The sequence below is a fragment of the Denticeps clupeoides genome, chromosome 3 (genome assembly GCF_900700375.1).
Source record: "Denticeps clupeoides chromosome 3, fDenClu1.1, whole genome shotgun sequence".
NCBI lineage: Eukaryota > Metazoa > Chordata > Actinopteri > Clupeiformes > Denticipitidae > Denticeps > Denticeps clupeoides.
The window spans coordinates 25,560,447-25,584,104 of NC_041709.1; the positions used below are offsets into that span (position 1 = coordinate 25,560,447).

Below are 23,658 nucleotides of genomic sequence, written 5' to 3' on the forward strand. Positions count from 1 at the left end.
ACAAAAGTAATAACCCGAGAGCTGAGACTCCATTCAGCACAGACAGACATGGCACTAAGCAGTACGACTGCTATTACTGTACCGAGCTGAATGTGGCTTTGTGCTCAAATGGGCTCAGATCTCAATGGCCTCTTCAGACAAGGTGAGAATCACAGTAATGCTGACAAGCACCTCCCATGTGCACACACTACCGAGATTGAAATGTACCCTTTCAAGACTGATTTATTGAAGATGACCAAAAAATAAAAAGTTTTTAAAATGCATTTCCTTATAGCCTGAAATAACTGCATTGGGGGACAATGATGGATCTGTGTATACTAAGTAATCTATACAAAGTTACATATAGCACCCAACTGCTTTAATACATGTTAATAATCAGGCCAATCTATCTACTAGGGCTTCCTGAAATGACAATTAAGGTGTTTGCCTATTCATTTATCATTTATTCAATTTTAGTGCTCATCAAAAATGCTGAAAGTATCTGCTCTATTACTGCACAATCTAGAAAACAGGCCTAAACCTTCTGAGAGAATGGAAGTATCTTGTGGAGCTCTTATATAGAAGGGCCAAGACAGAACACACTTTTTGTTTGGTTGATAGGGTTTTTACAATTTTAATTGTAATTTGGATACCATAGTCTTCAATACACTTTGAATTACCACAGCTTACGAGCTACCTAAAACAGGCACTCACCTGTCTGTTGTTCAAGTTTTGCATGGCCAGTCCCGAGGACACCCCGCCCAAGCCATGGCCGGGGAGGCTACTATTGGCCAGTGGGAGCTTCAGGCCAGGAGAAGGCATAAACGGTGAGGTTGGTGTGTCATCCGACAGCCCGGCATCCTAAAAGAAGGGCATTACAGAAATATTGTGAATCAAACGTTGCATGGCACAACATCAAAACTGGAGTCAATTTGCTTTAAAAAGCAACAGTAGTCAGTCTCTGGTCTAGCTCCAAAGAAAAAGTAAGACAAAAAAAAACAAAAACAAACCTTGTCCAGGAAGGGGGCCCGATCTGAAAGTGTGTCTTTGGAGAGTGCCGGGGGACGACAGACTATGGGCTTGTTCAAGCCATTGTTGTAGTCGGTCATTCCCATCCCCCGCCTGTCCAGTTCAGTCTTTTTCTCCAACAGAGCACCTGGATGAGGAAAATGAGTCCAGACACCATAGAATGAACACAACAGTGAAACAATTTACAAATAAAATTATGTTTAAGCAACGTTTTTATCCATATCTTAATAGTTGATTACAAGAACATATCAGGATGACCACAGCTAGATAGAACCCATCTACACTCAGTAATGACATTAGGTACTCACTCATGGCCTGATCCAGGTTCATGTTGTTGCTTTTCAAAGCCTCCTCGGCAGGGTCTTTCTGCAGGGGAGACCAAAATTAGCACTCAGAACAAACACCAGGCTTCAGACAGTCATGATCAAACATTGGAAAGTAATAACTATAAACAGTTAATGAAGAAGGTTACAGCGTCTGAAGTACAGGACTTGCAAGACTTACTGGGAATCCCATGTCCGTGAGCTGTTTAATCAGGCGACTCATAATCCAAGCATCATCTTGCTTGTTGGGCATCTTCCCCTGCACCTAGACAAGGGTGGGTGGGGGGTGGGATGAACTGGCTAGTAATTTGCTGAACATTTGCTCAACTCAGAGTATATTTGCATATTTGCCTTAATTTATTAATTAGTCTTAACTTTTTACTTCAGGCAATATCATTATTAAAATAAATATTTTGTGCAATTGTGAAAATCTCTAAAGACACTGAGGACATCATTATTACTCTTGCCGTTACATACCTTCTGCAGACCCTTTTTGGGTGGGTTGCCCCAGGAGTTGCAGGATGAGTTGCTCTCTTGGGAGGCAGGACTATTCCACATGTCCCCATCATCAGTCTCCCACTGGCTAGCCGGCATGCCCATGTCCTCTCCTCCAGATCCCCAGCCATCTTGCATAGATTTGGTGGCTATGAGGGTGGATGATAATAAAGAATGGATATCAAGCATGGATATAAAACACATAACAAACAAGAAAAGCAGTAATAAAGGCTAACCACCAGATGTCAGTGTGGCTGTATGTAGAAAAGCTCTGATTGCTCAAACAACAATCACCAATGAGTGAGAATAATTTTATGTACCTTGCTTGCATGGGGCAGACCCTGGAGGAGGATTTGCTCTGTAGGGTCCGCTGGGTTCATGTACCCCGTCCGCCCATCCTCCACACCCTCTGGGTGGCTTGCCCCAGGCGGAGGTGCCATTGTCCACTGCAGCAGTGTTAGAAGGTTCTCCCCACGAAGAGGACTCCGTCTTGGCCTGAACGTTGGGCAGCTCTCCCCAGCCTGATGGCAACATGCCAGCGGGGAAAATCATTACAACTGTGGCAAATGCGGTAATTGGCCATTTCGCACTTAATGACTTAATGTCATGCACAGAGGGCAATTAGGTTACTGGAGTGTAAATGTATGATGGAAATGTGAAAAATAGTGAAATTGTTGAGGAGGATAAATGTTTTTTTTTTTTTTTTTAAAAAGGACAGATGAAGAGTTAATGTAACTAACACATACATTAAACTATATTTAGAACACTGATAGACCAGTGATTCAAAACACTGACGTACCAAAAATCTGCAACATTTAAATTAGATTTGCAATACATCTGGTTTGCAATTTTTTATCATTCCAATTAACAGTCAGTAAAAATAGCTTTTGGAGACCACAAGGGGGCAATATTTTTTGCAAATAAGAGCGTATTTATAATATATCCATTAGAAATATAGATAAATATTGAGACTTAGTAAAGATAAAAAGCCTAAACTTGAAAACTGAACAGAAATATTCAAAGGCTATAGTAGTAATGGGCTTCAGGGGTTGGCAAAGAAGTCAGAGGAAATTTCATTCCTGGTTAATTTCATCCCCCTTTTCCTTCAACTCCACCTTCAGTTGTGCATGGCCCAAAAATAGAAGTGCTTTCATGGATTCAGCAGCAGGGTCTCAAAGTCCTGCTAGGCTAAGAGAACAGCAGCCACGTCTATTTAACTCATGGCATGCATCCAAACCAGTTGGCTGGGATGCCAGGGGCATGGATGCAATAGCAAGAAAATATGTGCTTGGCTTGGGCTGCTGCAGCAAGAGAGACAGTAGGGGGTGCTGGACCAAACCAAAATAAAATATCCTGGTGAGAATTTAAATTCAATTAAATTCACACTGACTCCATAAACTGCTTTTGTTGAAGCAGCAAGTACAAATTTTACTGGGCATGGTGTAGCCTATCCTGTGCCAAAGTACAAAACCAGGATTTCTGTAGCATTAGCTACATTTTATGAACATAATGATTGCAATTTAAAGAGAAAGAATCTCTAGTGGCCACTTGAACGCAAAACTTTCTTTTCTGGATACATTCTTAAGATGGCCCTAAATGTACTTGCAAATTAACAAACTACTGCAACATATTATTTCAAGTAATAGCACCAAGTAATCTGCTGTGGTCTAGTGGAAGGGTATAATCAATATGTGTGGAAAAAGCATTACTCTAGACACAAGACCAAGATCATTCCTGCAACTGAACTGCAATTGTTTTCTTTTACCTGGAGTAACCATTGAAGGCCTACTCTGAGGAGGTCCGGCCTGATTAGGGGACCCATTGTTGTTGCTGCCATTGGAGTGGTTCTGCATGGGAGCCTGGTTGTGGTGAGGGTGGTGGTGATTGTTGTTGATGGGTGCTGAGTGGTTATTTCCGCTTCCACCGTTGCCAGGTCCCGAGTTACCCTGGGACACGGTGTGGTTCCGGTCCCACATGTTGACCGCCTTGCTGTAAGTACTCGGGTCACCCCAGGTAGAGGTGCCATCATCAATTTCCATTTTGCGTCGGATAGAAGGAGGAGAGGGCTCTTCCCAGCCAGTAGAATCAGTGTCCTGTCGGGCTCCAGAAGCCCACCCAGAGCCTCCATTCTGCTTGACCGAGTTTGAGCCTCCCCAGGAACCAACACTGGAAGCACCTGGCGCACCACCATTGGGTCCCTCTTGAGGCTTGCCTCCCCAACTCTGCACTGGACCATTAGTGCGGGGAGCATCAGGCCAATTGCTTACAATTCCAGGGGCTGCTTTGCCATAGTTTCTGGAGCCTTCCTTCCAGCCACTTCCCTCACCTTCCCAGAGGGTGCTGCCCGTGCCATTCTTCTTAACCTCTGATTGCTCACCCCAGGCTGCTGAACTGCTACTGTTGCCACCACTGGCCCAGCCTTGGGACTGCTTTGGCCCATCACCCCATCCCTGGGGCTTGGCCTTGTTCTGGCCATCCTCCCAACTGGGAGACTTTTCTTCAGAGCCCCAAGACTGCCCACATTGACTCCCATTGTTGTTGGAGACAGTGGGTGGAGGATCTCCCCAGCCACTCCCTGATCCATTGGACACTTTCTTGGCATTTGGAGGGTCACCCCATCCAGTGGCAGGCTGGTTCAGATGTGGGGTTGATACACCCCAGCCTGCTGGTGACCCATTAGGACCTGCGGACTCATTCTTTACTCCTGATTCAGGCCTAGAACCACTGCTGAGGTTTGCACCACTGGTGGACACAGGCGGGGGTCCTGAAGTGGTAGTATTAGAGGAAGAGCTCCACACCTCAGGTCCAGCTTCAGTCTTGCGGTCAGAGTGAACTTCCTCCATCTCCCACACAGTATGCTGACGAACTGGAGTCTGTCCCCAGCCGGAGTTGCAGAGCACACGTGGATCAAGGTCCTGCCGGGGTAGGAGAGGGGGCATTTCCTCACTGGAGGACCTTTCCCGCCGTCTTGAACAACTTCCACCGCTATCGCCACTCCCTTCGCTTGTGGGAGCATCGGCTACCTGGGTCCATGAGCTCATCTGCTCATGTGGTTGCCCATCTGCTGTATCCCACCCACTGGCTTCTCCACTGGACTGCTTTCCCCAGTCACACCAGTTGCCAGTATTGCCACCTCCACTGCCTCCTCTCCCCCAGGAAGAGATGCCAGTAGAGTCCCAACCAGAGTCTTTAGGCTCACCAGTCTTAGTATCTGCACTGCCCCAGAGGGGTTCCCCATCCCCATTGACCTGTGAGGACTCTGTTGGCGACTGTCTAAGTAACTGGCTAATAGGCTCTTGTTTTGTGAGGTTTGGTCCATCAGTGTTAAGGTTCTGAGGTCCCATGCTAAAAGACATGTTTGCAGATGGGGACTGGTGTTGCTCTGTGGCATCGGAGCTCCCCCAAACACCTGTGCCACAATTCCCAACAAGATTTCCATTGGCATTGCCCATGCTGCCATTGGTGCTGTGCACTGGATGAGCATTTCCTGGGCCACACATATTTGATCCCCCCATGCCTGGTCCCTCATGTCCTAACACAGGCCAAGCAGAAGGGTTGGCATTGGGGTTGAGGTTTAGGGTGGGAGAGCTCCAACTGGGTTGCCCCCTGCCACCCAAGCCATCGTTTTTCCCCTCTGATCCCCATCCTCGGTTGGGGCCACCTTGGCTAGAGACCATGTCTGAGGTGTGACTGTTTTTGCTGATTGGGTAGTGGGCTGGCTGTCCAGCTCCTGTGGCCATACTCATGCTGCTGATTTTGACGTCCTGTGAGTGGTCACTGTCTGAGGTGCATTCTGAGGGAGTGTGGCTATTGCCAAGGGAAATGGTGGGCCAAGTTTCAACACTATTCTCGTCACTGATTACTTGATCCCAGCCAGTGTTACTGTTGTTGTGGTTCGGAAGACCCCAGTGGGTACTCTCATACTGGGTTCCCAGGGAACTCGGGTGGGAAAGCTCTAAAGAAAAAAAAAAAAAGAAAAAAATTTAGCACAAAACAAGCACAAGAAATAGTCAAACATATTAATGGCTCTTACAACCATGTAACACATGCTTGACCCGGAACTGTACTGATTGTACCTGCACACAAAATTAAGAAGCCTTAGTACAATCACATTTCTAGATTTGCACAGCTGAGCATAAACCTCAACACACTAGATAAAGCAACAACATTTATTTCTTATATAGCCCAAAATCACATACAGTATGTCTCAATGGGCTTTGACAGGCCCTACAGTTGACACCCCCCACACTTGACCCTTCTGCACACAAGGAAAAACTCCACACACAAAAAACACTAGGAGAGAGGAAAAAAAAGAAAGGAAGAAACCTTGGGAAGGAGTGATACAAAGAGGGACCGCCTTCCAGGGTAGAGTGAGCCTGCAAATGGTGTCAGTGCAGGGTTGGGGATGATATAATAATAAGTCCTACAGTTGTAGGGTTGGAGAAGTCCAGGATGTAGTCAGTGTCATGGTCTAGATTACGTGTCCATAATGGTCCATTTGAAGATCCCTATAGCTGTAGTTGTAACGGTGGTGGTGGCTGTGGTGAACCTCTGGTTTGTTTCATGGTATGGTAAAGCATGGTAAAGCATGTCTGCATGTGTGCCATGGCTGGCGGAACAATGTAGAGGAAGGTGAGGCAGAGACCCATCCATTCCAGTCAAACTTACAAAACTTCTCATATCACAGCTTCACTGAAAAGAAGTTGAGGAGGAAGAGCAATCAATTTACAGCATTTATCCAGAGCGATAAGGGCATCTTACAATCAGTAGTTACAGGGACAGTCCCCCTGGAGCAACTTAAGGGTTAAGTGTCTTGCTCAGGGACACAATGGTACTAGGTGGGATTTGAACATAGTTCATAGGCAAGTGTGTTACACACTAGGCTTCTACCACAATAGAACATGTCCCTCCAGAACAAGTCCCTCATCAATCACTCTCTATCTGCCATGTCCTTGCAAAGTTGTCACACATATGACCCTGGCAAACCGAAGCAAACATAGTTGGGGGCAAAAACAAAGTACAATTGCAAAACAAAAACATTTACCGTTGTGCACTGGACCCACACATCCAAAGAACATTGAGTAGATGAAAGAATGCTGTTTGGATTCTACCAATCTAAAATCAGTCAAAGAGTGGCAGGTCATCAAAAGAGAGAGGCCATTGATCTGAATTGCAAAACAGCTCCCTATTCCTTACTGAATTCCTGCCTCAAGGACATCAGTTAGCTCAGCTCTATGATTTCTATATTGATCTTTGTGATTCATTTCAGAACCTTTTCATTAACAGTGTTTGCAAACAGGCCCTGTACAGCATGCATCTAGATGGTCCATCCTAATGTAATTGCACTTATCTTTCCTTAAAGATGGCTGTTGGTCTACACTGTTGAAGAACCCACTGCAATGCAAAGCTACCAGATATTTCACCAGAATAAAAAAAAGTCAAAGTCTGAGTTTTGACAAATTGATTATGTAAAACAATTGATTATGTGATTGCAGAAATGGCTCAAATTTTTGTGATAAATTCAAGACACTGTGTTTTACACAATAGTCACCATGTTGATATAAGAGAAAATATATACTGCCAATGTAATCACTCAAACCTAATTGGCTGGAACAGCGTCATTGAGTTGTTTGGCCTCAGACAAAAGAGCCGAGAGATACTGCGCCGAGGAAAAGGATTAGGCAACAGTCCAAAAAATGGGTTCCCCTCTTCCTCCTCTATTTAGGAATCATTCTGTCCACACCTTCACAATGCATCCGCAGAAAAGACAAACAGTGAAAGAGACAAGGACACATGGTATAAGAACACCCAACGGGCATTTTAACACTCTCACGCCTGAACAAGTCAAAGAACACTGAAAACGTTCAGCCTGCCCAACGCCTGAGCTTTCAGGTCAAGCCTCTTCTGGTGTGGGTCTCCAGCATTAGCTGAGGCGATGGCACACTGAAGGGCAGATGAGGGAGAATTACGGCAGAGCAGACAGAGGAGCCGATTTCTCTGCAAGGGACGCCATTTTATCAGACCTGAAACGAAGCCAAGATCCCAGAGCTGCTGCTGCTGCTGCCTTTTTTTCCTCTCTCCTTCTCGCTCTCCCTGCTTACCTTCCGGTCTTAGATGCAAGCTGACTGCGCAGAGTACAAAAAAAGGAAGGGGGTTCTTTGATCTTTAATGACTTGCCAGAGCTCTGGGCAAAAAAAAAAGAAAAAAAAAAAAGAAAATACCAGAAGAGGAACGCCGTGCAACCATCCCGAGACGTTACTCCGAAAGCGAAGACGTGGCTCTGCCCAGTTCAGTGTGTCTGCTCGCAGCCAGACGAGCCTCATCCCAAAAAAGCTGCCAAAAAGCAGCCTAGCTGCTACGCACACGCCTGAATGTCTGAGCGAGTCGCAGCCAGCTGCAACGGCCATGCGATTCAGTTTTTACACCGTTCCATCTTCTGTTTTTAAGACGCCGGACACTGAACAAGGGTCAACACCCATGCCACCTTTCAGCTGCCCATCGGCAGCACTTCCCTTGGTGCAGTGCTTCTAAATTATTTTCTGTTATGCCCCCCCAGGAAGAACTAAACATTTCACCCCCCAGAATGTCTTGGGAGGCCTGCACAGTGTTTAAATGCATTTTTTATGGCGTTACCTATAAAAACGTGTAGATTATTGGCCCTGTTGGCTTGCTGTGGTGGAAGGTGGCTCTGCGGTGGCCTCATAGGAAAGTTACACATCATTATTATTACTACTACTTCTTTGCTACCCTGGTAAGTTCATGTGGTCTTGTTCCTTTCATATTAAGACACATAAACACCAATAAGTTTTTTTTCTTCCTCTGTGTCGCCCTCTGGATGGATGCAGTCATATTTTCTCATCTTAGCTTTTGGGAGACCTACGCTTGTCTCATGATCTCAGTCTCTGCACTTTATATATCCTGCGCGCTCTTGTTCAGCGCAAACAAAAAAAACCCTACTCCTTGCGGCACAAAAAGCATGTTCCCCGGAGTCACACACCCCCCCTAGGGTGACGCGCCTCACTATTTAAGAAACGCTGCCTTGGTGGCATACCCTGTGTGCAGAAAGCAAGAGAAAGGGACCTGGGGGGAAGGGAGGGAGCTGCAAAAAGAATGCAAGGAAAAGAACTCAATGGTTGTGTTTTTTCCGAAGCATCTAGCTGAGAAAGGCAAGTGTCAAAAATTGTAGGGGGGCTCTGCCGACGTCCCACCACTATCCCACAACATGTTCCTGAGCCAACTTGCGCTGATGTAATACAGCAATCCCATATAGGCCCTTTGTCCATAAATAACTCACCCTTTCAAGCCAATTCCGGTTGCGGGATCAAAGGCCTCGCTTGTTTTCCCAGTGCCTAGAACAGCACGGAGGATTTGGTAAGCTTGTTGCTCGGACTCTGAGCGCAGCCAGATCTTCACAGGACCAGAGCCGCCAGCCCTAACCGGCGGGATAATGAACGTCTGGTGGCCTGGAACCGGGGTCCCCTACACTGACTCAGGCCTCGACCATCATCATCCCTTTTAACTATTGCAAGTGCTCTTTATGCTGTTGCCAGGCACAAAAACAAATATGTAAGTAGTAGACATATTTCCAGTTCCATAAAAAAAAAATCAAATAGCACAGTGTGTGCTAATAATAACACAGAGTGAGGCGGCACTAGCTTCATGGCTCACAGGGACTTAAAAAGTCATAAAACAGCTGGTGATCGCGTTCGCAGCGAGCCGAAGTGCTGTCTACAGTCAGCGCGGCAATGGTGTCACCGTCGACTGCTCAACCGGGGACTTTGGGATGCAGTTTCCTGTGTTAAAACGGTCATTTGTGACAGTTTGGACCCAAGGAAGTCCTGCACCCTTTCACCCCAATCAGCAACAGAAAACAGTCCACAGCAGGAAGAGTTCCAAGATGAAGACCTTTGTGTTTATTTGCAAATCTCTATGGCAAGGTAGCTTGAGGCTGTTTAATTAACCACTTGGGATGACCTTGCCCTTTCACATCCAGAAAGCACCTAAGCTACTGAAACAGAACCGTCTGCCAGAATTGGAACTGTTCTGACCTGTGTGCAGTTTGGCTGAGGGGCTTTGAGGAGGAGAGCTGGTCCCGAGCTGCACGGAAGAAGAGGCGACAGACAGTGCACTGCCCACGGGCAACGGCTGACCCCTCTTCAGTAGCTGCTTGTGCTCCTGGTGGCGGAAGCGTGGGGGCACCTCGCGGGGCGGGTAGCGGAGACTGGGCAGTGGCTGCTGCTGCTGCTGCTGGGCACTGGACGGGGCGCGCTTGCCATTGCCACTGCTGCTAGCCACGGACGGGGACAGGGTCAGGTTGGGGTTAGCAGGGTGCAGGCTGGGGCTGGGCTTAGCAGAGTCTGGCACTGCAAAATGCAAACACAATGCGAGACACAAAGAGAAAACACACACACAATGGGAGGTTAGTGGTGAGACAGTTAAGTAGATGAGGACAAATCATTTGAAACTAGGTATGGAAATAAGGACAGGCAACTCTATATGGAGTCAAAAGTCCAATCTGCTACAGTTTTCATTGAGTGGCGAAAAAGGTCTAAAACATTTCATAATACTCAGCTCCTCAATTATCATTATCAGGAATCCAAAATACTTGACACAGATGTATACGAGTTATTACGCCAAACATATTTAGTAATATCAGTCTCTAACCGAAACGTGGCAAGCCAACAGTGAAGCATTTTACTTCTACACCTTTCTAAAGCGACAGAAACGGTTGCTATGAGATGCGCAATCGAAAGCGGTTAAAAACACAAAAGTTATACACGTTATGCTTCACATATAGATCATGCAAAGGGGCAAGCAGATTTTCTGTTAACGTGCTTAACAAAACTGGATACGGAATTACAGTTCTCCTTAAGCCCGCCATTCATTTCTTTTTCAATGGCTTTCTTTTTCCAATGAACTCTTCAAAAATTAGAAAGTCATTCTTTTAGAAAATTCTGGGAAATTCCACCAAGACTACCACTTCTTCTGGCACATACTGTAAGTGCAGATCTAAAAATACCCATTATTTTATTTCCCTGTAGGACTGAATGGTGACCAGTGATAGTGCAGTGATTGTCATTGTGAAACACTGCAGCACAGCACATGTTGACACTGCATTTAACCCTGCATCACCCTTGGTGAGCAGTGGGCAGCCATGACAGGCTCCCGGGGAGCAGTGTGTGGGGATGGTACTTTGCTCAGTGGCACCTTTGGCGGTTCAGGATATGAGTCCGTTTCCCTACCCACTAGGCCACCACTGCCCCAGGGTACCTATTCACAGGATGCACACTGAACGTGTTGCTGCATCCTTGTGAATAACCACCATTAACCAGTTTCCTCCAGTGTCCTGTCACGGCCAATACAGGAAACAGCTTTATTGCTGGTATCTATTTGCCCCATGCGCATGAATATTTCTATCTTGATGTTGAATATGAACCATCAGATGTGTTTTTAAAAGCACAAAAAAACAGTGTCATCTGTCCAATATAAACCTAATAGTTATATTTATAACAGCTATATTTATGTTGAAAATCTATGTGTATGGTGCAAGATGCCCTGGTATACATGGCTTGCATAGTTTGATTGATTTTGCAAAACCAATTGAAGTTCACTGCTATGCCACAGATAGAAGTCTATACAGGGGCTATAGGAAACGGTTGCACCAGTCAATGGAAACACCAGTGGGGGAGGGGGGTGGGATCACAACTCCCACTCACGCCACCCACAACGCTACACCCGACTTGCAGGAGATTCTGTCGTCGAGCGATTCATCCCCCTGCTGTGCTCCTCACCTCTTCATGACCTCGTGTTACTCTCATGCAGATCTCAGTTCATGTCCACTCACTGGACTCTGGTTTGCTTTGTTTTGCAATTAATGCAGGGTTAAAAGCAGTGGTGGGAATAAAATGCAAATGCACAGGGCGGATAAAATAAATAAATAAAACCAAAACCCTAAGAGTGATGAATCAGTTTCACAATATTATAAAATCTGTCTGGCGAAAACTGTAAAATGGCAGCCAAATAGTGTGATACATTAACTCGATCACCTGTTAATAATTATATAAAAATAAACAATAATTTTACCATATTTTGTGATCTAATCAAGTTTGGTGGCTGACTTTCTCCTCCATGCAGGGCATAGTGGGGATTTCGGAGGCTTGTTTTTAAAACATCAGGCAGGTGAGACTACCTGGAACTGGCTGAGGAAGTGGTTAACCTGCCGACCCCAAGAGAGATGGGATTAGCAGCCAGGCAACAAGCGCCTCCTTGTTACAGAGATCCTCCTCAGAGAGGAGCACAGGCTTAACCAGGACCAGAGCCGCAGTCGAATCCCAAACCTACGGAGAGCTGTGTGATAATGATAATAATACTAAAGTAGTCGTTTGCATATTTCAAGGACAGGGTTGCAAATAAAAAGCAAATAAAATGTATTGAATTAAGAGCCGCATGTACACAACCCTCCAGTGCAGTCGAGCTGCAGCTGGTGACGCAGATCGCTGATTAAACGCAGCTCAGCACGTCTGACGCCTCGCCAGCCAATCAGGGCGCAGCATACGATGTACCCTCCCCTGCGCCACCTTCCCCCTCACCGCTCCTCTCGCTCGGTGTCCTCATTGTTCGCCGCTGTTGTGAATCCATTACAGGAAGCAGATGGACATTTGGGGGCAGTGGGGGGGCGCGTTCGGAGCGCTCTCACGCGCGCCGCTGGGGCCTCCCTCTCCTCTGTTTGTGTGACGCCATAAATCTTTGCCAAGAACAAACGTCCCGCATTTATGTATTCGATGTATTCGAAGTTCAAAGCCTATGCTCAAGGGCAACTGGGTAATTTGTGTGTGTGGGTCACTGCAGTTTCTCCTGTCCGACAGAACCAGACCTGAGAGAGCACGTCAATAACAAAATCAGTAATCCAAACTGAAACATTCATTTCAGCGTCAGCATGCCCAATGCACAGAAAGAATAGAATCAGATTTCAGTACATAGAGGGAACATTCAGCACACTGCTATGAACACGGAACAATTATCTTCTCCTGGACATGAAATGGGAAATAACACATCGAGCCGCCAGGGATCTGCAGTGCATGAAGCTGGACACCACATCCCACAGTGCAAATTGAGATTAACACCCCCCGCCCTTTTCAGTTTAGGCGACTAAATTGAAGGGTTGCTTCATACCAGCATAACAATACCATGTTGACTAAAATGTGTTGTGCGGCAGAATAACTACAAACCTATGATGCAAAAAAAACAATTTTTGAATAATCAGTTCCTCCTATCTATCCCCCACCCATAAATTCACTTACATTAGTTTAAATCAATTGTTGAAACCATAAAATGGCAGTTTTCACCAAATTCTGCAGTCAGTGCTATCTGTTGCGGCAGTAAATACGGGGAAAGAAATTAGATTTGAACCTAAATTCATTTTGAATATGGGAGGATAGGCTGCAAAAGAAGCAACTCGAAGACCCACAAAAAAATGGCTGTCTGGTTTCAACAAAATATATCAAAGTTTATCATTAATAAAGCCAATTTCCTGAACAGGAGCGATACCATCTCTGGTCTGCTGTCGAGAACCTAGGCACGCGAGGCAAAGGCAAGGTGAACGCGCGTATATTTAATCTCATGACAATCCGAGTGAAGGTGAAATGACTGTAATAAGCGCACAGTAAATTCCATTAAAGCCTCTGACTGAAGAGTGTAATTATGGCCTTGAAAAGATGATTGCTTAATTAAGTGGAGGAAGCTGGGGGGGGGGGGATCAAGGGCCAGCCCATGAGAAGCCATTGTGCATCTCTGAGAGTCAAGATGGTGAAAAGAGCAGCAAACTGCAGAGTCTGAAAGCCGGGCGAGACTCTTCTGGTGGGCGGGAGGGAAAAAACTTTAAAATTCCCCCACAGTCAAGACGATTGGAGATCTGGACGGGCATCACCAAGACCCTATAATGATGCAGGGCCCCAAGGACTATTGCAGTCTGTGGGAAAGGGGGCAGGGAAGAGAAAGAGAAAGCCTCCCACCCCTGGGAGGGATTGAATGGTGGGTGAGGAACTGGGGACCACTGCTCCCAGAGGGGGTTGGCAACAGGGTGCGGCGTTGGGGGAGGAGCTGGCTCCACAAGACCCATCTGTCGGGGCTTTGGAGAGCAGGGGGCAGAGGTTTTCGCCCAGACATGGTTTCTCATACCTCTCTGCGACTACGACCGGCTGTTGCCATGGAGACGGCAGCTGCTGGCTCTGTGTTTTGGTGCCAGCCCTGCCATTCTATGTACCATTCTCATCAATGGTAGAAACCCCTGATCCCTGAAAGCAAAACCTTGACGTGAAAACATTAATTATGTCCAGATCCTTCAGGATGATGATCACAGGTAGGGCCTTAAACAAACGAGCTGGCAGTTAATTAAGATAATCTAGTGACATCGCTTTGCCTGAGTAGGGAACATCCCATTTTTGCTCAAGCTTTAATGATTCAACAGCACACGGATCTTGGAGATGTCAAGATATTTAATTTGCACCAGTTCCCTTGTGCTCTGAACATGCTGAAGCCTTAAATGATCCGTAAAAAGGGTTTTTCACCCAAACATACTACACAGCTTCCTCATTCATTTCTTTGGTTAAAAAATAAAAATAAAAAAGCCTCAACTCATGAAGGCTTCTGTGCAACAGTGAACATGGTCAAAAGGCCTGTTTAGTTTTATATGTAAGTAAGTGGAAGACTCTATGTCTATGTTGCAATCAATGAATGAAAAAATAATTTCATGTTGCAAAGAATGGATTGCGTTTAATCATGAATAATCACATTAATTTTAAAGTGTAAAGCTTGTTCTAATACTTAAATATTTAACAATTATAAAGAGAAATAGAAAAAGAGAAACTGAAACATATGCACATGTTCTGAAGGCGTCAACAGAGGTGCTTCCAATCAGTCTGGTTAATGTTTTTATTTTTATGGTTTTAATGTAAATTTGGGATTGGCAAAAAAAAAAAAAAAAACACGCTTGTACTAAACACAATAAATAATATTTTCCTCATTATTGTTCCTAAAAACCTAGCTAGCTTGATCTTAAATTAAAAGTCAAAGGTTGCTTAGGGATGCACTATAATGGCCAAAATGATAATCACGATTATTATTATCTATATTATAATCATGATCATTCATTATTTTAGTTAAAACACATTTCTGCTTTCTGCACTTTCCATTTTAAACAAACGATACGTGAACAAGGCTTTAAGATTTTGAAATACGAATGGGCATAAGAAGACAAAACATTGTACCCATGTTGTACCCGCCTGCATAATGAAGAGTAATTATAATAAAAACACGTTTTGAAACAGCTGATTGGTTACGTGATCGGCTCGCCATAGGTTGCTTCTTTTCTATGTTTCTGATATGAATTATTGACTGAAAGTGGTCGTCACCTATGTTCTTACAAAATAGTTGCTGTTCCGATTCATTAAAAATTGTTTTAGTATTGTTCCGCTCTGAACTTAGCACTGAGAGGTTAATTTTCCATGGACATTGGTGTTCCAGCGAGCCAAGCATAAAAGTTGCCAAGTTGCCCGATCAGTTCCACGATTGGGCAAGTGGTCCGGATTCGGCACTGACAGCCTCTTTGCGTTGGTGTGTGCAAAAGTCCTGCCTCAACCGGCAACACATGTAATGTGTTGCAGTGGCCAGAAACGTGAATTATACACAATTCTGCGTTTTATAGTGGATTCAGTCCACAATTTCTGCATCTTGGAAATTATAGGGCCATAAATATATAGAGGTGTCAGAAGCTGTGCCTTTACTATGGGGTGGGAAGACAGATGCTCTGGTCTGTAACATAAACAATTTGTCAAACACAAAATTTTGTAACGTACAAGATGATGAAATAAAATCTTATTTCGTGCAATAAATTATTTTTCCGCTTGTTACTATGGGCATACGGGGTGCAAAAGTCCGGGAAATTCCCTCATACAGTCAGAAAAGTGTGACTGAATGAGCTTGGAACCCTGTCCAAATATGACTGCAGTATTGATGCATGCTGACAGGCTGAATGCAACTTCTAGTGTATATGTATAGTGTAATATATAGTATATAGCGTATATATCAGGTTTATGCATCTTGCTCAGGGACACAATGGTAGTAAGTGGGGTTTGAACCTGGTCTATGGTTCACGGGTGAACTCAGGGTGGTAGTAGCCTAGTGGGTAACACACTCGCCTATGAACCAGACGACCCGGGTTCAAATCCCACTTACTACCATTGTGTCCCTGAGCAAGACACTTAACCCTAAGTTGCTCCAGGATGACTGTCCCTGTAACTACTGATTGTAAGTCGCTCTGGATAAGGGCATCTGGTAAATGCTGTAAATGTACCACCTTTTTTTTCATGTTAGACAGAAACAGGAGATTCTCCAGACATCAAGGTGTAGGAATGTGTCAACAGTACAGAAAGTTAATCCCAGATGAACCACACCTTTAACTGGACCTGCGAGACCAGGTGTGACCTTGAAATATCTCTCATACTCTACAACATCCATCTGTATATCATCCATCTGCTGAAATTGCCCGCATGTCATCTTCTGAACGCTTGCGAGGCGACATTATAATGGAAATGAAGGGGAGGCAGGATCCTGCTTGGCTCACTGCAAGGATCCACTATCCAATCCGCCTCCAACACTTGACATGAAGCACTAAACAATTACAGGGGGGCCTTAGCATAATAAATCCACCAGGCACAATTCAAACTCCAATGGCAATTAATTTGAAGTATTTATGAATGTCGTTGTTAAAGACGACACCCACCTCCCTCCCCAAAGTAAATTAGTAGCTTATTAGATTCCAGTTCATGAAAACCGGACTCAAAGTGTTGACACAATTAATTGAATGTGAAATTGCAATCTGGAGTTACAACGGGCCACGCTGAGGGTACGGCGCTCCGTAAACACGATGTGCTGTGTGCCAGAGAAGGGTGTCATCAGTAAAGCGTTAGAAGCCGTGACAGTAGTCCTTTAACCCCCGAACAGTGCTTCGTCAGCAGAAATGGGGCAACACCCCGAATTCTGATTACAGGGGAGGGAATAATTCAGTTTTCCTAAAGCGTTATAGAACCCAATTCATATTCATATCGCTTTGGCCCATGAATTTCCATAAATTATGTTTCTCTGTGTGTGTGTGTGTGTGTGTGTGAGGCTGGAGGATGAGAATATGTGGAGTAAAGGTTTCCTGCAACCCCTGCAGCCGCTGTGATTGTGAAGAATTTCTGGGGGTTTCATATCGAGCCAGACCCAGACACACACAGTGTGTGTGTGTGTGTGTGTGTGTGTGGGTGGGTGGGTGTACGAACACGCTCAGCCACAGCTAATGGGGGGCACAGAAGTTAATGCAACCATGGCTCTGGGTTTATCTCATTCTCATACATATGGGCTGGGCAGCCAGGATCGATTACTGCAAACAAATTGAAATTCTGAGGAGGGGCAGGCGTGATTATAGCAGCAGAGATTTCTCGTCGTGCGCCTCGGACGCCACCAGCGCCATGACCCCCGTTGCGCCATTGTTGCAAGCAAAGCAAGAGTGCGGTTCTCTTAATTCATCCACACAAATCCTGTGAGTGCCAGCGATGGGGAAAAATGGGGGAAGAGGAGAACTGAGGCGAATCCAGCACGGATTTCTGTCGATGCCTTATTTTGAGACAGGCACCGCGCTGGGCAGCCTCTTTGCTGTCGATGGATGACTAATGCAGAAAGCGCCTGTGCGCCTTGCGCAGCCCGCTGGGAAGAGAAATAAGCTTGTACAGCCTGCGTTCAACATCAAGCAGCAGAACAGTGTAAAAACATGGCATCCTTTTTAATGATGTGTGGTATATTACTATATGATATATAATGTTTATGATATATAAGATTAAAGGATAATGACCAGTTTAGAACATCTACAACAAACATGCTCTCTTGACGTCAATGCAAACATATTGGTGAGTCTCAAAATGTTCAATCTCTTGTAAAATGTAAGCTGTTATACTAACTTCACAGAAAAAGTAAACCTTCATAGATCAGAATCATGAACCTTATTTACAGCTATGCACAACATACTAATTATAATCAAGACAACACAGTGCAATATACAATCATGAGCAATTATGGAAAGTAAACCCTTCAGTGTTTAGTTCTACTAGGTGACAGTTATCATTTCTTATCATGATACAATATTTTATTAACATCAGCCAGCTGTACTAGCAGTGAGTTCTACTCACCAAGCAACAGTCAACTAGCAGCCTTTAGAACGGTCCCTACACAGGCGAGGAAGGCTCATTACCGCGAAATGTTAGAAAAACCGATGAGAAAGGGCCGGTGAAAACGATGCCCGCCACATGTTGAGCTAGGCTGTCCCAAACAGATGCTTCGAGAGGATTGACGGAAATAACGTCTCAGGTCGGAGCAGAGTCTTACCTCCATCTGTCTCTAAGCCCGTAAAGCGCGTCACAAGCAGCTAACGCACAAGGACGGCCAGGCGCTGCGCACGAATACAGAACCAGATCACCGCATCCCTTACCAGCACCCGCGCGGATGTGTTCAGTCCGAACAATAACCAGAATATGGATAACGAGGATCTCGCGCCAGCATGTTCAGATGATGCGGTGCAGTTGGAGGGACTGAAGCCCTGCTGAGGCCCTGCATGCTCGTCTGGGTCTCCTTCCACCTCAACGGCCATATGCTAATGAAATTAGCGATGCGTCAGTGAGCATTACCGTACAAGAGGGCTTACCGTGCTGGCCGGGATGGGAACAGAAAACAAAGCAGAGCAGACACTTTTTCAGCTTTTTTTTCCCTAAGGTATTTTTATATGGTCACAGACACATAGCTCGGCAATGTTACTGCCAGTATGGCTCTCATGGAAAACCAGTTGCCAGTCCTCATTAAGGCGAATTGACGTTTTCGTAACGTAGGATTGAGCGGCTCGCGAGGTCCGAAAGTGGCAATTAAGCGCCAAGTAAGCGCCACTCTTTCTGCAGAGAAAGATCCGTACATCCTGGGCACCGCAACCTCCGTAAAGAGTTTCTGGGATGGGGTGTTTTCAACCTCGCTATAGAGGCATAAATCCTGACAAATAAAATGCACAAGCGATTGCATGGGAGTTTGTTTTGTGTCGATAGGCTTTGACTCTCGCTGTATCGAGGGTTCCTGCTGAAATAAACTCGTAAATAGGTTGTTTCCTGAATATTTCACAGAAGCAAGACAGCTTGAAAAATTGCGTTTCCATTAGCAAAGTCCATACTGCCTGGTTTATTTTTACATGGAGAACGGGCGGCTATAATCGCTCGGTCATGTTTTGCGATTTCACTCTGCCAGAAACGCTAGGCAGTAATTCAAAGTACCAAGCTGTACAGCAGCACCTACAGGAGAAGAGCTTGTACACACACACAAGTAAAAATTTTAACTCACCTTTGGTTTTCTGTTCGGCAACCTGAAAAAATAAAACACGGAAACATGCATTAGAGTCCTAATTTTGGCTCATTATTATAAATATTCAGAACAGGCTAAAACAGCCTCAATTTGGAGACACAAAGACCAGATGTTATATAGACTTCCAGACAGCCTTCAGGCCAAGTGCAATGGGCTGGAAACCAAGAATCGAGTGCTTCTGAGAAGGTGCATGTCCGGCCAGGGTGCATAAACCGAACACCTAAAACAGATTCCATCCTCTAACTACTATTAGCATGCCAGGCTAATGAACAGCAGAGCAACTCAAAGGGAACGGTGCAAAAATTTACAGACAAAATTGGACTAGCAAAAGCAACTGCCTCTTAACAACTTTGATGATCAGCAAAGACCGAAATGTTGATTAACATTTAAAACGTAGGATACATTATGTAATAAATAAAGGAACACTGATAATTTATCAGTCAGAAATACACCACTCACAGTAAGTTAGGGATATTATTTACATGAGTACTTTTCCTATTTGCTCTGAATTTTAATGAAAAAAGTTAGTAGGTTTCCATTTAGTTTAATATTTATTACCCTAATAATAATAGGGATAGCCCCAAATAAGAAAAATTGACAATGCCAGTAGTGGGTGTTTCCACCATTTGCCGCAATGACAGAGGCATCTCATGATCCTCACTAGCCTCATGATGTTGGTTCTGAGGCAGTACGTTCCACTATTCCACAAGTGCTACACGCAGTTCTGCCAGGTCATGTGGGGGTGGGGTATGATCATTCAGTCTCTACTTCAACTGGTCCCAGACGTGGTCTAAGGGGTTCAGGTCAGGGGACATTGATGGCCAGACCATATGAGGCACTCCAACTTCCCGAAGTCGAGCTGTGACAATTCTGCCACGATGTGGTAGAGCATTATCATCCACAGAAAGTTGGGGGGGTGTTGGCGGAATTGGGGGATGATGATGGGTTCTGTGATATATCTGAGGTAAGAACGTGCAGTGACTGAGCCATGTACAATAACCAAATCTGTTTGATGCCTGCCCAGACTGTTGTACCTCCTCCACCAAAGCAAAACCTGGGGACAACGTTGACCTCAGAGTATCGCTCACCTCGCCTTCTCCAGCAACTCTGTGCAAGGTGACCTGACACTCATCAGTGAACAGGACAGTAGACCACTGCTGCATTGTCCAGGTCACATGGTCTTGTGCCCACTGCTAATGTTTACGGTGCCGTCTTGGTGTCAAGTTCTGTGTCTTGATACAAGTCTGAAGACACTTTGAGACACACCAAGTTCCCGAGCAACATCTGACTGCCTGCCACAGACCCAAAGGTGCACCATGGCCAGGTGATGCTGCTCGTCCATTAAATGATGTTGTGTGTTCATGGCTGTTTGAATCATGAACTTGGAATGACTTACTGACAATACCAGCTTTTTATACACACAGAATGTTGAAATTGATGCCACATTGAGAAAGGTTGTCTCTTGGTATTGGCCCCAATATAAGGCACACCAGTACACAATAAGACCAGTACATGGAAAACACAAAATGAGGTGTCTATTACTCCAATACAATAGCCAAAAATGTATGAAGTGAAACAAACACAGTATCTATGATATCCACTAAGTCTCTCACAATATCCCTAATTTATTGTGAGTAGTGTATATAATTTCTCACAAAAATTTAAAGTAATGCTTTTTCTTACACTTTGGTCAATTTGGCAATCCAAAAACATAATCATGAAGTGTGACACCTTTTTCTGAGCAGCGTCCTTCTTTGTCTTTTCTTCTTGCTTTTTCTTTTTCTTTTCTTCCATCAAATGGTTCTCTTCTTGTGTTTCTCCCTTTCCTCCGCTACAAAGAAAAAAGAATCATGTTTTAATTTAGTAAAAGAAAACCATTAAGTAGGTAAAGATTAAGACTATATCAGCTAAAATGCTAAATAAAACTCCTTTCAGGGTTTAGGAAAGTGGGCCAGACAGGTTGAATAGAAAAGAATAGATACAAAATTAGGGCCTAGGATATAATATCCTAATTTATGGACTAAATGAGAGTTGTGTTCTCTTGTCCATATGGCTTGGGGAAAGATCAATGGTTGGAAGGGCAGGCAAAGGGTTTTATTTCAACCTTTATTTCCTTTGGCTCTGCCCGGGTGACTGTTCCTGGAAACTATTGCAGGCATTGGGAGAGCCTTGGCCCTGCTCGACAGCAACAGGATTCCTGTCCGGTCCAGGGTTCTCAGTGTGTGAAAAAAATCTTATTGGTCACCTGGCCAATCATGACTCTCAAGCGATGACATTACATTGGATCCAAACTACATTTCATGATGGGCCATAATAATCGCTCTTGACATGAATAAAAATAAATATCAACGCAACATTCAGACAAGCATTTACCCTAAAAGAACCATTTTATTGCTCAAGGTTCATATTAGAACAGTCATACCCATTCAGCTAAGATCATACTGGTAACTTCTGAAGACCAAGACCAGCATTGGTATGTTTCAAAATGTGATTTTTAACTGTGATTTAGTTCATATTATGGCAAAGCAGAGAGACATCCTGTTCAGAAAAATCAGAGCGAACAAATAGGACGTTTTAAAATGAAGGTGAAATGCTAACATAACATCTCCAAAATAAAGAATGGTTTTGTCTCTCTAGCTCAATTGTAAAACTAAATGCCTTCAACTGCTGGTGATACTGGAATCATTAATTGAAAAGATATTTCTCTCTCAGTTCAAAGCTGTTGTGCAACCATCTATCTGGACTGTTTTGGGATATGCAGGATTAAAATTTTCATGTGCTCGATTCTGTCATAAATCCAATTTCACATGTAGTTCTACACACCCACAACCTTTTATTTGTAGAAAACGTATTGAATTTTTATCGTTGGCATCAGCAGCACCACTCACTCTCGGACTGTGGAAAATGCTTCTGTTCTGTCCTTGCACTCAGTTCTCCAGAGCATGAGGCTAAAGAAGCTCATGTGATACAATAAGGTTTATAAATTGTGCTTAGTCCTTGGCCAACGAAAGGACATAAATCCAATCGGAGTGACAGTCTGTCCCAATGCCATCCCATTCCAAACCGTGTGATAGCTTAGTGTGACCGTCCAAACTTGTTTGCAGATCCAGCAGAAAAAGAGAAATAAAGCCGAAAGAAACCGCACTACAATGTGCCTTGTTTGTGATGAAGGACGTGTCAAGAAGGTTGGAGAGACATGGCGGAGGGGGTGTCCTCAGACTTTCTGACCTGTGTGACTGTCAAACCTGCTTCCCCTGCACTGATCCGGACTCCCTGGAGCCTACCAGCAAGTTTCCTGTATAGCCATTGGCTGCCGAGCTGCATCCTTGCCCCCCATCAAACTGCTCGGTCTGGCTGATGGCCATTTCTTGGGGGATGGTGAGCTGCCAGGCATCGTTATGTTGAAATTTCCCCCCATGTGTTTTGTGAATGGATAGACTACATTGCTTTTAAAATAGCCACCCTTTGTGTGCTGGAATTTTCCAGAAGCTGCCAGATCCATTGGTTTGAGCAGCCATCTCCCACTGGAGAGGACTTATTCTTGAATCTTATTCCTTTGCCCCAGCATATTTAATATTTTCCTTTATTCCAAAGCATAGGCTTTGATTAAAGATGCATTTGCATCAGTTTCCGGCAACTATTTTTACTTCACGTCAACCAACAACAAACTACCTTTGGATGACTTTGGATGTAAAAACATGGGCTCACAGTGACACAACTTAATATAATTAATCAGCCGCTTAAGCAGATAGGCTGCAAGAGGCAAAATGTTAACAGGTACAGAGCAAAAACATGTTATTGCATTATTTACCTTTGTAATCATAATGGAAATTCTCAAAGCTTTGTCCAGATGAAAAACACTGCTATCATCAAAGAAGATTGAAATGGCTTTATCATGAATAAACAGTAAACCGTGCAAAAATAACCATAATTTGGCTCAAGTAGCTGATCAGTGCTTGAACCAAACCTACGGAGACATAATGCAAAACATAAAGAAGGTCTGTACATAATAACTAAGAAAAAAACTCACGTGAACATGAATGAAATCACCCTGAAATATATACTAATACATCAACGTTAACAGCAGGGATTCTGGATAAAAAAAAAGTTAGTTATCACATCATACGTTTTACACAAGCAGTGGGATGGAGAGCCATCGGGGCTCGAAGAAGCGAGTCGGAGAAAATGCGTAAACAAAAGCGCGTCGCGTCGTGGCAGGGAGAACAAAGCCAGGGAGAAGAAAGTGATGATGACAGCGGAGCAGAAACCGCGGGAGGAACGGGAGGTTTTAGCAGGGCAGCCAGACGCCGTTAGCGTGGGACTCGCTACGTAACCAGTCCAGGGGCGGGAGGCTTTGATTGGAAGGGCCGCCGCCCGCCCGCCCGCCCTCCCTCCCCAC

General features: G+C 44.6%; 1 protein-coding gene across 9 annotated transcripts in view; it reads right to left on the reverse strand.

Moving 5' to 3' along the window:
• The window catches only part of tnrc6c2 (trinucleotide repeat containing adaptor 6C2), a 41,576-nt gene that overhangs the window by 13,745 nt on the left and 4,173 nt on the right, over positions 1-23,658 (reverse strand). For 5 of the 9 annotated variants that reach the window (XM_028972642.1, XM_028972646.1, XM_028972645.1 and 2 more), the window contains exons 2-11: positions 20,943-21,090; positions 19,239-19,260; positions 9,875-10,189; positions 3,592-5,781; positions 2,147-2,347; positions 1,809-1,975; positions 1,513-1,596; positions 1,317-1,374; positions 990-1,135; positions 694-840 (exon numbers count right to left, since the gene is read on the reverse strand). In XM_028972642.1, the coding sequence (XP_028828475.1) occupies positions 694-840; positions 990-1,135; positions 1,317-1,374; positions 1,513-1,596; positions 1,809-1,975; positions 2,147-2,347; positions 3,592-5,781; positions 9,875-10,189; positions 19,239-19,260; positions 20,943-21,053 (3,441 nt within the window). In that variant the 5' untranslated portion in view covers positions 21,054-21,090. Of the gene's footprint in view, positions 1-693; positions 841-989; positions 1,136-1,316; positions 1,375-1,512; positions 1,597-1,808; positions 1,976-2,146; positions 2,348-3,591; positions 5,782-9,874; positions 10,190-19,238; positions 19,261-20,942; positions 21,091-23,658 lie in introns of those variants that run through there. The other 4 variants (XM_028972644.1, XM_028972649.1, XM_028972648.1 and 1 more) reach the window with 4 other exon arrangements.